Raw genomic sequence first — 11721 nt, forward strand, 5'->3', positions numbered from 1 at the left:
TCCCCAGTTGTTTCATCACTCCACGTCATCATCTCTGTCTCCATCTCAGCCTTCTCTGTTTCTCTGGGTAGGGTCCTACTCTCGGCTCTTCTCCGTTGATGGTCCCAGAGGTCTCCACTCCAGATTCTCTTCTAACATCCTTATATTTTTCTATCCTGTCTTTTTAATGACCTTTTGCTTTCTTCATGTGTGATGTTCTTAAATTTATTCCACAACTCCTCTGGTCTTCAGTCATTAGCGTTTTATGCATCAAACATATTCTTAAGATGGTATCTCTTTTCAGCTGGAATATACTCAAAGTAGCATTTTGGCTCTCATGGACTCATTTTAGTTTTCTTTAGCTTCAGCTTGAACTTGCCTATGAGCAATTGATGGTCTGGTTCCATAGTCAGCTTCTGGCCCTATTTTAGTTGAAGACATTGAGCTTCTCCATTAACTCTTCCCATAGTAGTAGTCAATTAGATTCCTATGTATTTCTTCTGGTGATGACCTTGTGTATAAATGCAATTTATGTTGTTGAATAAATGTATGTGCAATGAAGTAGTTGGTCTTACAAAATTCTATCATGGAATCCTGGGCACCATTTCTATCACCAAGAACATATTTTTAAATGTCCAAAGGGCACAATTTACAAGCCTGCCTTCTGCCTACATGCGCACAGCTATTCTCAGTCCATGAGCCTAGAGTTCACAGCTGCTCTCTCTCTCCCGATGCCCTCACCTCTGCCAACATTCTACCATCGCCACTCCCCTAGGTAGGATCCCACGCTCCTCTCATGCTCCTCCTTCTTGATGGTCCTGGGATCCTCTGTTCCTGAAATGAAAGATTGACTATTCTCCCTTTTAGTTACACAACTAAAATTACAGTTGTGACTATTGCAATTTACCCTGATAACAATTACTCACAACTGAATCATAAAGTCCTATCACAATATTCCCCAATCCCGTTTCATCAGATCCATCTGGAAAGAGGAAAACTATTCAATGGGGATTCTACCTTTCCCCTTTCATTCTGAAACTAAGCACACTCATGAAAGCTTATAAGCCAGCCACTTTAAGCCCTATAGCACCCTATTTTTGATAGTCAATGTCTAAAATGCACTCTTTAATCTACCCAGTGTACTGAGGAAACAAACTTGATCCTTGATATGAAGAATCCTTCCATTTGGGTTGGAATTTTGGGCAATTGCATCCATAAGCAAAGGTACAGTTCATAAAATTATAGCAGCATACATTTGCTCACAGTATCAAGCATCTTTGTCTTCATCTGATCAAGTTCTGGTCAGCTAGCCATGGCAAGCTAGGTCAAATGGGTACTAGGCACAAGTTTGGGAGTTCACTCACACCTCCCCACACTTCAGACCAGCTGGTCACTTCACTCTGAGCTCTGGTCCCAGTGGATAGGTCAGTGCTCATGGGTTCAGGATTCACACATCTCCCTAAACATCAGGCAGCCAGCCCTTCCTCTTCTCTCTCTCATCTCAAGGTCAATGGTTATCAATGGAATATGGGCAGACTCAGCCCAAGCCTTCACTGCTGCGTATTCCCCACTTCCAATCATAAGCAGACCAGGTTGGTCACCAGTGAGCATAGTAGATGGCCTATGATTTTACTTGAGTTTCAGTCTTATAAGGGGGTTTTCCTTCATGGTATGATTTTTCTTGTCTTGATACCACCAAAGTAAACCACTTGCTTGATATTCTAACAGCTGAACATTCTTTTCTTTCAATAAGAATTCTCTATTCTCCCAGCTGTTCTAGATTGTTCTGCATCTTTTCAAGCGCAAATGTCCCACCTCAGAAGGTTCAAGATTTCAACTAAGGCCCCATACTCCACAAAGGCTTGACAAGAAGTCTATTTCCCTGGGCAAATTCTAATTACCCTTTTATCTAATTCAATCAGTTATAGGCTGAATATGGGCAGAAGCATTCTGTAATCATAATTCTCAATATTCATTTCTATCATACTTAAATGTCTGTCTTACAATAGTAGGTAGGGGAAACCAATATCCACAAAATAGTCAAGCACCTAAACATTTCCCCCCTCCTTTATCCATTCAGACTATGTCTCAATACCTACATCACAGAACATTGTTGTTCCAACACTGTGTATAAATCACTATTTACTTCAATCCCATTTAGCTCATGCATGGATTTATGTGCTGTACTGCAAAGTCAGTTTGAACCACAAGGTTAGCAGTTCAAGCTTATCAGATACTCCTCAAGAAACCCTATACAAGGTCACTCTGGGTCAGAACCAGTTTGATGGCACTTAACAACAACAACAACAACATATCTCCCTAAGTTTTCCCATATCTTCATTGCTCATCTGCCACCCTTGCTCTTCTTGTGTACTGCCCTCCCCATCCTTATATATACTGCTCTCCCTGTCACCCCAGCTAACATGTCTACCCATAAAGAGTGAATTCTCTCTTCCCTCCCTCCCATCCCTGGTAATCTAAGAATGTTTCTTTTAATAGGAAATCTTTTCTTAATTTTTTATAATAATGGTCTCATGTAATATATATTCTTTGGGGACTGACTAATTTCACTCAGCAAAATGTCCTCAGAGTCCTGGTGTGGTGCTGCTGGTTAATATGCTGTACTGCAACGTTGGTTTGAATCACAAGGTCGATGGTTGAAGCTCACCAGCCATCCTCAGAAACCCTATACAGGGTCGCTATGAGTCAGAAATGACTCAATGACATTTAAAATATATAACAAAACAACATAACATAACCTCAAGGTTCCTTCATATTATGATGGGTTTTGCAGATTTATCGGTATTCGTCAAAGTTGCATTGTATTTCATTTGTGCATGTTCCAGAGTTTGTTTATCCATTTTTCCATTGATGGGTGCTTAGGCTGTCTCCATCTTTTTTATATTGTGAATAGTGCTGCGATGAACATTGGTGTGCATATATCTACTCATGTACTGTCTCCTATTTCTTGTGGATGTACACCAAGTAGGGGGACTTCTGGGTATTGCATTATATCTGTAGATTGCTTTGGGTAGTACTGATATTTTCGCAATATTAAGTCTTCCTGTCGATGAGCATGGTATATTCATGCATTTTTGTAAATCTCTTTTGATTTCTTGTAGTAATATTTTGTAGTTTTCTTTGTCTAGGTCTTTTGTTTCTCTGGTTAGATCTATTCCTAAGTAGTTCACACTTTGTGTAGCTATTGTAAATAGTATTATTTTCCTAATTTCCTGTTTAGTATAGAGGAATACGGGTGTGGAGTCCTGGTGTGGTGCAGTGCAGACTGCAAAGCCGTTTGAACTGCAAGGTTGGCGGTTCAAGCTCACCAGCTGCTCCTCAGAAACCCTATACAGGGTCACTATGGGTCAGAATGGACTCGACGGCACTTAACAACAACAACACAGAGGAATCCAAATGATTTTTGTATGTTGACCTTGTACCCTGCCACTTTGCTGAATCTTTCAATGAGTTCCTATCTATTTTTTTTTCTTTTTTTTTTTTTTCCTGAGCCTTAGGGATTTTTTTTATGTACAGGAGTGTATCATCTGTACATAGACAGAGCTTTACCTCTTCTATGCCAATGTGGATTTCTTTAATTTCCCTTTCTTGCTTTATAGCTCTAGCTAAGACTTTCAAAACAATATTGAATAGGAGTGGTACAGCATTGTATTTCAATATAGATCTTGAAATGTTCTCATGGGCAGTGATTGTAATGCTGTTCCTCTTCAATTTGCCATTCCTGGGATAGTAAACAATATGACTGTCTGATTCAAAATGGCCAATACCAGTACATTGAAATGAACTGCTTATCCTAGGTGTTAGGTTGGTAGTTCAAGCCCACCAGTTGTTCCATGTAAGAACAGCAATGTTTTCCATTCCTGCAAAGATTTATAGCCTTAGAAACCCTCTACGGGCTATCTATGAGTCAGAATTAATTGACAACACTTAACTAAAGTGCCTACAATATTGACTTTTATGTGTTTCATTTCATTTTTGGTGCCTCCAGTTTCCAGATTCATACTTTTTCATTCACTATTCTGAGTATTAATGTTTGCAGCTGTTTCTTCTCATTTTGAGTCATGTTCCATCAGCAAATGAAGGTTCTAAGACCCTTGTTGCACTTAGGTCATAAGTAAGGCCCATCCTACATTCAGGAGGCAACTCTTCCCAGTTGTAGTTTGAGTGCCTTCCTGGTATGGTGCTGTGGGTTAATGCGCTGGACTGCAAAGTCGATTTAAATCGCAAGATTGACAGTTCAAGCTCACCAGCTGCTCCTAGGCAACCCTATACAGAGTTGCTATGGGTCAGAACCGACTCGAAGACACTTAACAACAACAATAACAATCTAAGAGGCTTATTCAGGCAATATATCACACAATGTTCCACAGCTATTCATAAAGTTTGCAGTGGCTAACCTTTCAGAAGTGTTCCATCTATTCTTCTTCCTAATTTGTTTCAGTCCTGATGTTCTGCTGAAATGTATCATGAGTGACTCTGTTGGTATTTAAAATACCAGGAACATAGCTTCCAGCATCACAGAAACACACAAGTCACCACAGTACATCAAACTGACAGACAAGTGGTGGATATATGTATTTACATCCAGCCACTCATCAGAACACTTGACAGGGCCACTAAGAGTTAGATTAGACAGGCAAAGGGATCAGTTCCTGGAGAAGGACATTATGCTTGGCAGAATGGAACGTCAGCGAAAAAGAGGAAACCCCCCCAATGAGATGGATCCGCACAGTGGCAGCACACTAGTCTCCAATATACCAATGAGTGTGATGATAATGCAGGAATAAGCAGTGTTCCATTCCGTTAGGCGCTGGGTCTCATAGTATTGTTGTGGTCCCTATAAGTCAGAACCAGCTCAACAACACCTAACCACAGCCATAATAAATAAATAAGTAGTTAAATAAGTAAAAAGATAATTAAATGAACAAATAAATAAGTGAATACACACACATTATATATATAGACCTGGTTTGACACTGTAGGATAAGCACTGAACTGCTTACAACAAGATTAGCAGTTCAAGCCCACCAGCCATTCCTGAGAAATCCTATACAAAGTCGCTATGAGTCATAACAGATTCAGTAACACACCACCAGCACCACCATATATACATCCATCACTTGACAAACAGCCAAACAAGTGGTAGATATATGTATGTGTGTATACGTTGTTTGTTGTTGTTAAGTACCATGGAGTCAGTTCTGACTCATAGCGACCCTGCACAGGGTTTCAAGACTGCAAATCTTTACGGGAGCAGAAAGCCTCATCTTTCTCCCGCAGAAAAGCTGGTAGTTTCCAATTGCCGACCTTGAGGTTAGCAGCCCAATTGGTAACCACTATGCTAAAATGGTTACTAAAATCTTTATATATATATTTTGTATATATAAAATCTCCCCTCTCTCACCAAATTGGAAAAGTTTAAAGATAGATTATATCCTTTACAAGTCAGAATGTAAATTGGTATCAGAAAACAAAACCACAAGTTTGGTTCAGAATGTAGATGTGCAACTATTTCAAGTATTATACAAAATGATCTTAATTTTAATACATATAAAAACTCACCAGTATATAGTCTGTATGCAAAAATGAATTAAGGAAGGTCAACATCAGACTATACTATACTATAGAATAATCCTCCCCACGGCAGCTACCATTTAAAATTACACATAGAATTTCTGAAAACTGATTTTTTTTTTTAAAGTTTGCACTGAAAAAAAAAAGACATAAAATCATGCAACTAGCAGTTTTTGATAGGTTCTGTGAATCTATCAAATAGTATGAGATTTATGACGTTATAATGGTATGGCACTACAGACTCAGCAACAGACTGCCAACCCGACAGCTGCTCCTTGGAAGCCCTACACTGGGTCACTATGAGTTGGAACCAACACTACAGCACTTAACAACAACAATGCTTTTGATTACTATCGCCATAGTGTATTTCCAAATTGTCTGACTGTAAGTCCAATAAAGAAATAGAAATAAAATACCCAATAATAACACAGCCAAAGAAAACAAACCTTATAAATCTATTGAAAAGGAAGACTGTGCTACGAATTACTCGTGCTGTACGAGATTCTTCATGCTGAGACCTAGATAAATTTAAGCCATCATCCATGTGGCCTTCATGGTGCATAATAGCCTGTAAGAAAGAGAAACAATGCCATTATTTTCACCTAATAGCATACCTAAAAACGTAACTTCAAAACACATACAAGAAAAAGTGATAAAACTGCATTGAGAAATGGAAAACTCCACAGTTCTGCTCAGATATAAAATATTCTTCTCTCAATAAGTAGAATAAGTAGACAGAAGAGCAGTAACGATAAAGAAGAGCTGAACAACACTACCAACAAAACAGAGTAGATGTTTTGCTCATTAACAAGATTTGCACACAAAATAATGTGTTAAAACAATAAACAGAATTCACAGTTAGGTCCAAGAGACTGAAAACTGTTGTGTGCAGATGAAATGACATGCAGAGGTTTTGTTAAAAGCTACCCATTCATTACATGCATGCAAGTACTGTACTGATGACTGAATCAGTGGATGTTTTGATGAATGAATAAATGGATGCATTGAACTGAACAAAACAGTTGAGTGCTGTCGTGTATAGACAGTCTTAAGTAAATCTCTGGACATAGCTGCAAGAAAAACATTAGATGCTCACCATAAGTTACACAAAAGCTCTGAACATAGACTGGCTAATTAATAATAACAAAAACAATATTCTTAAGGCTTCCAAATTTTAAAAATCATATTTTTATTTTATTAATCATTTTATGTCAGTTTGAGGACTAAGGTGCACCTAACCCAAGCCATAATATTTTCAATAACTTCATATGCATGTAAAAGGTGGACAATGAATAAGGAAGACCAAAGAAGAGTTGATGCATTTGAGCTATGGTATTAGAGGAGAGTATGAAAAGTACCATGGGCTGCCAAAAGAACAAACAGATCTATGATGGATGATGTACAGACAGAATGCTCCTTAGAAGCCAGGATGGCCAGACTTCATCTCTCATATTTTGGACATATGTTCTGGAGGGACCAGTCCCTGAAGAAGTATATCATGGTAGGTAAATTGGAGGATCAGTGAAAAAGAGACATGCCCCCAACGAGATGGACTGGCACAGTGGCAGCAGAATGAGCTCAAATGTAGCAACGATTTTAAGGTTGGCGCAGAACCAGGCAGTGTTTTGTTGTGATGTGCATAAGATCACTATGAGTTGGTACTGACTCAAAGGTGCTAGCAACAACAGTCACTTGAGAATACTCTTTAATTTTGAACATTAGATCAAAGCAAACCATAAAAGAGCAAAAACTGTAAATGTAAGGCCAATAAATGTCACAAAGTGAACCCACTTCACCAACACCCACTTCAGCAACAGTGAAGGTGATTGTGATGAAACATTTGTTCCAAGAAGGGACTGATTCAATCATTTCAAAGTGAGGTAAATTTATATAACATTAAAGGGCAAGTAAGAGTTGTCCCTAAGACAAACATTCCTAACACAGGAACTCAGTGTCTATGTAAATGCACAGATGGTAGAAACCATGGTCTTCAGAGGAAATGCAAGGAGTGAACGATAACTATCAGGATGGGAAAAATGAACAAGGTGGTTGGAGATTGGTAAAAGTCTGAGAGGACAGGACAGACATGAGGCAGGAGCCAGGTTAGGAAGAGTATTGCTACCAAAAAGTTAGAGGTTTGTCTTTGAGCAATGAGATGTCTTTGAAGTACTTAGAGCTGAGAGGAACCATGAGCATTTATGCTTTCTGAAGCCTAGCTGCAGCATGGACCACAAACTGACTAGAGTGAGAATCCAGAATCCAGAAGAGATTACATTTCTTCACTTAATGCTCAAACACATAAATCATATAGTCCTTAAACTCAAATGTAGATTCCAGTGATGTTTATACTACAAAAACTTTTACAAAGAGTCTGCTATGCTGGGATTTGGCCTCTAGCCTGTAAAGTAATGAACTTTATTTAGTATGTGGCTGATGTAGTTAGGAACTTCTTTCAACTTGTTTCTGTGTATTTCATATTCATATTCATGAATTACAGTTTCAGAAATTGTGAAAATGAGGTTTCATATAATTCTTACCTTCCGTTGTATAGATCCCATTCGCACTGACTTCACATCTACAGACTGGTAAGTAAGCCACAGGCCTGTATCCACATGCTGTATATAACATACGGAGTCACCATATTTTATTTCAGATGTCCCCATACCATCTACTTCTTTTCTTATCCCTACGTCCAATTTTTCCTAAGGAGAGGAAACAAAAAACACATAACCATTCTTTTAGAAAATATTAGCATATAAGATTATAATCTTGCTTGGTTGTAGATATGTTCTTTAAAAATTTCAGTCCTCTGAAGTCACTTGAAATAATGGTCATATTTTCTATTCCATTTCCACTCAATATCTGTTGAAAATCAAAATAGAAAACTACAGAAATAAAAACATTATGAAGCAATTCTGATAGAAAATTATTTGGGCTATAACGTATGATCTTCAATTGGGTAATGGAAACTCCAAATCAATTATCTTTACTAGAATTAGTAGTCTAGGTTTAATATTCTTCCCTATTATTTTGTTTATTGATTAATAACTGAACGCATATGCTTTTAAGACAGAAAGACCCAGGTTTGAGTGAAACCTCTGTCATTTACTACACCTGCAATCTTGGAACAGTTTAAACCTTTAATGTCTCAGTTCTCTCATCTATAAGTAAGTTCAATAATAGTACCTCTTTTCATAGGATCATAAAAATTAACTAATATATATACAGTTCTCAGCATAGTACTGGGATAAAATAAACACGTTAATAAATTTGAATTACCTTGTCCATAATAACGGCAGTAATGATGATAAGGTGGAGGAGGAAGATGTTCATGATAATGAGTTTTCATGAACTAAACAGTTATAATTCAGTTTCCACTATAGCAATTTTCACCTTGGACTGCTGCGGTATTCACTTCCAAAGGGCCACCATGACTTAAGTTCCTATAGCTATGAAGAAGCTGACAAACCTCTAGCATCAACTAGATGCTTCCTACAAACACAGAGTGAGAGCTCAGCTAAGATGGTGGACAGTCAGATAGAGTCCAGAAGTCAGGGAGAGGAGGAGCAAGGGCAATAAAGCATCCGGGAGAACACACCATTAACATTTGTGGTACTTGCTCATGGTAACCATTTAGGGACAGGTCTGTCAACACCTCAACAAGTGAACAGAAAGGGAGATGAACAGAGGAAACTGCAGCTTGATTTAAGTTGGAGCAAATTGGCCGTAAGGAGTTCATGGGCCACACAGCTGGTGAAGGGAGACTGTGATGCTGAAGAAGAGTGCTGCTGAATCTCACTGAGGCCTGAGGCAGATAAGCCATAAGGTTGGGAGGAACTGTACAGGCAGGAGAGCAAGGGAAATACTTCAGACCGACCGACAGATAACAACACAAAAAGAATGGCTGGCTCCCTGCCTGTCACAAGACAGAGAGTTTGTACACAGGTGTCCCTAAGGGAAAGATACAGAGAGACTTCCTCTTCACCACCGTAAACTAGAGGTACACCACCTACATCAGCCTTTCGAAGACCTAAACATTCCCCTTCCCACATTGTGCATTGATTGAATTCCAGGAAGCACATATTCAGAATGAATGAACATTAGAAATAACCTTAGGCTATTAGTACCCTCGGGAATCCTGGTGTGGTGCTGTGGGTTAATGCACTGGACTGCAAGGGTGGTTTAAACCACAAGGTCAGTGGTTCAAGCTCACGAGTCACTCCTCGGAAACCCTATGCAGCGTCGCTATGAGTCAGAACAAACTCAACGTCACTTAACAACAACAACAACAATTAGTGCCTCTAGTAGTTCTGCTGTGGAACTGTGGGTTAATGCACCAGACTGCAAAGTCATTTGAACTGCAAGGTCAGCAGTTCAGGCTTAACAGCTGGACCTCAGAAACCCTATACAGGGTTGCTATGGGTCAGAATTGACTCAACGGTACTTCACAACAACAACAAGTAGTTCTTAGGAGTCCTGGGTAACACACCAGACTACAAGGTTGGTTTGAACTGCAAGTTGGAGGTTCAAGTTCACTAGCCACTCCTTGGAAACCCTATGCAGGATTATTATGAGTTGGAACTGATACTCTTCTTTCTCGTTGCTGTCTCTCTTGATCACCCACTCTGAGGAGAAAAGCCAGTCACCATGCCAGGAGGACATTCGATCTGACCTAGAAAGGCAATGAGGCTTCCTGCCAATATCCAGCAAAGACTGGCCAACCATGTGAATGAACCATGCTGGCAGTGGGTCCTCTAACTGAGGTGTCAGCAAATTGTGACTCACAGGACAAATCTTGCCTCTTTCCTGTTTTTTTATGATATACTTGCTAACAGCAGTTTTTCCATTTTTAATAGTAAAAGAAAAATCATATTTTATGACATATGAAAATTCTATTAAATCCAATGTTCATAAATAATCTTTCCTTGAAACACAACTAGAGTCACTCACTCATGCATTGTCTATGACTACATTCATAATAAAAACAATTGTTGAATAGCTGCAACAGAAAATATGTAGTCCAGAATTTTTTAAATGTTTGATGCTGTTGTAGCATATCGTTGAATCAGTTCCAATGCATAGCGACCCTGTATAATTTCTGAGAGTGGCTGGTGAGTTTGAACTGCTGATCTTATACTTACCAGCTTATCCTGATGTAGCTGCTTTAACAAAAATATCTGACAATTGATTAAAGATCCTAACACAGAGACAGGCCTAGAAGACCCTCTTTCAGATCGGGTGACTATGAGTAGAAATTGACTTGACAACACACAATAACAAGCTCTAAACCAGTGTTATGTCTTTAGATGACTACAGCCCTGGAAAATTTCTTGACTCAAGAAAGACTCTAAGCCACACCACCTAACTAAATCTTTCCTGAATGCTAACTCACAGAAATTGTGATATAATAAACATTGTTTTATGAACATCATTACATCTTGAGACAATTTTTTGATACAGCAAATGGCACTAATGTAAATGACATTCTTAAATGCTAAAAGAAAAAGCTATCAAATTAGAATCTAGCAAAACCACCATTCAAAAATTAAAGTTAAATAAAGACATCCTTTATTCATAGTAATAAACTGAAACTACAGGGTTTTGTTTTGTGTGGTGTTATTTTTTTCTGAAAATGTTTGGGGGGAAAAACTGTTATGTTTGGTAAATATCATCTTAAGTAGAAAGCACACTCTATTATAGAAAAGAAACAAAGAGCCCTGAACAATTTATTTTATAATCCAAGCATCTACATTTTTCTATATATATAACCTGACAAACACATTTTAATAACGGATACTCATATGCCAAAATCCCTTTTGAGCATAAATACTAATATCCTTATCAAAATATGTGCAAACACATTCAGGAGCATAAAATAAAGCAATGATCAAGTGGAATAATGGGCTTCCAGAAAAAGATGGCGGATCAGGTGGAAGTGTAGTGACGAGCTCTGCCGAGAACAACACAGACTACAGGAGCAAGCAGGCTCAGGGAATGGTCCCAGTATAGTGAACCACATATAAAGGAATATCTAGAAGGTTGGAAGACTTACAGCTGGGGAGTCTGTGGCAGAAGCAAGAAATCCATTGCTTCCTGGTTCGGGACTCTCAGCTGCTCCAGGAGCCGCCATTTTGTGTGGGGCCAAGC

At 38.7% G+C, this 11721-nt stretch overlaps 1 protein-coding gene across 1 annotated transcript in view; it reads right to left on the bottom strand.

Annotated features, from left to right (window-relative positions):
* The window catches only part of RYR2 (ryanodine receptor 2 (cardiac)), a 786033-nt gene that overhangs the window by 579068 nt on the left and 195244 nt on the right, over positions 1-11721 (bottom strand). Inside the window, exons 13-14 of the mRNA XM_006872010.1 lie at positions 8112-8276; positions 6021-6142 (exon numbers count right to left, since the gene is read on the bottom strand). Coding sequence (XP_006872072.1) covers positions 6021-6142; positions 8112-8276 — 287 coding nt within the window. The remainder of the gene's footprint in view (positions 1-6020; positions 6143-8111; positions 8277-11721) is intronic.

The sequence above is a fragment of the Chrysochloris asiatica genome, unplaced genomic scaffold, assembly GCF_000296735.1.
Source record: "Chrysochloris asiatica unplaced genomic scaffold, ChrAsi1.0 scaffold00179, whole genome shotgun sequence".
Lineage (NCBI taxonomy): Eukaryota > Metazoa > Chordata > Mammalia > Afrosoricida > Chrysochloridae > Chrysochloris > Chrysochloris asiatica.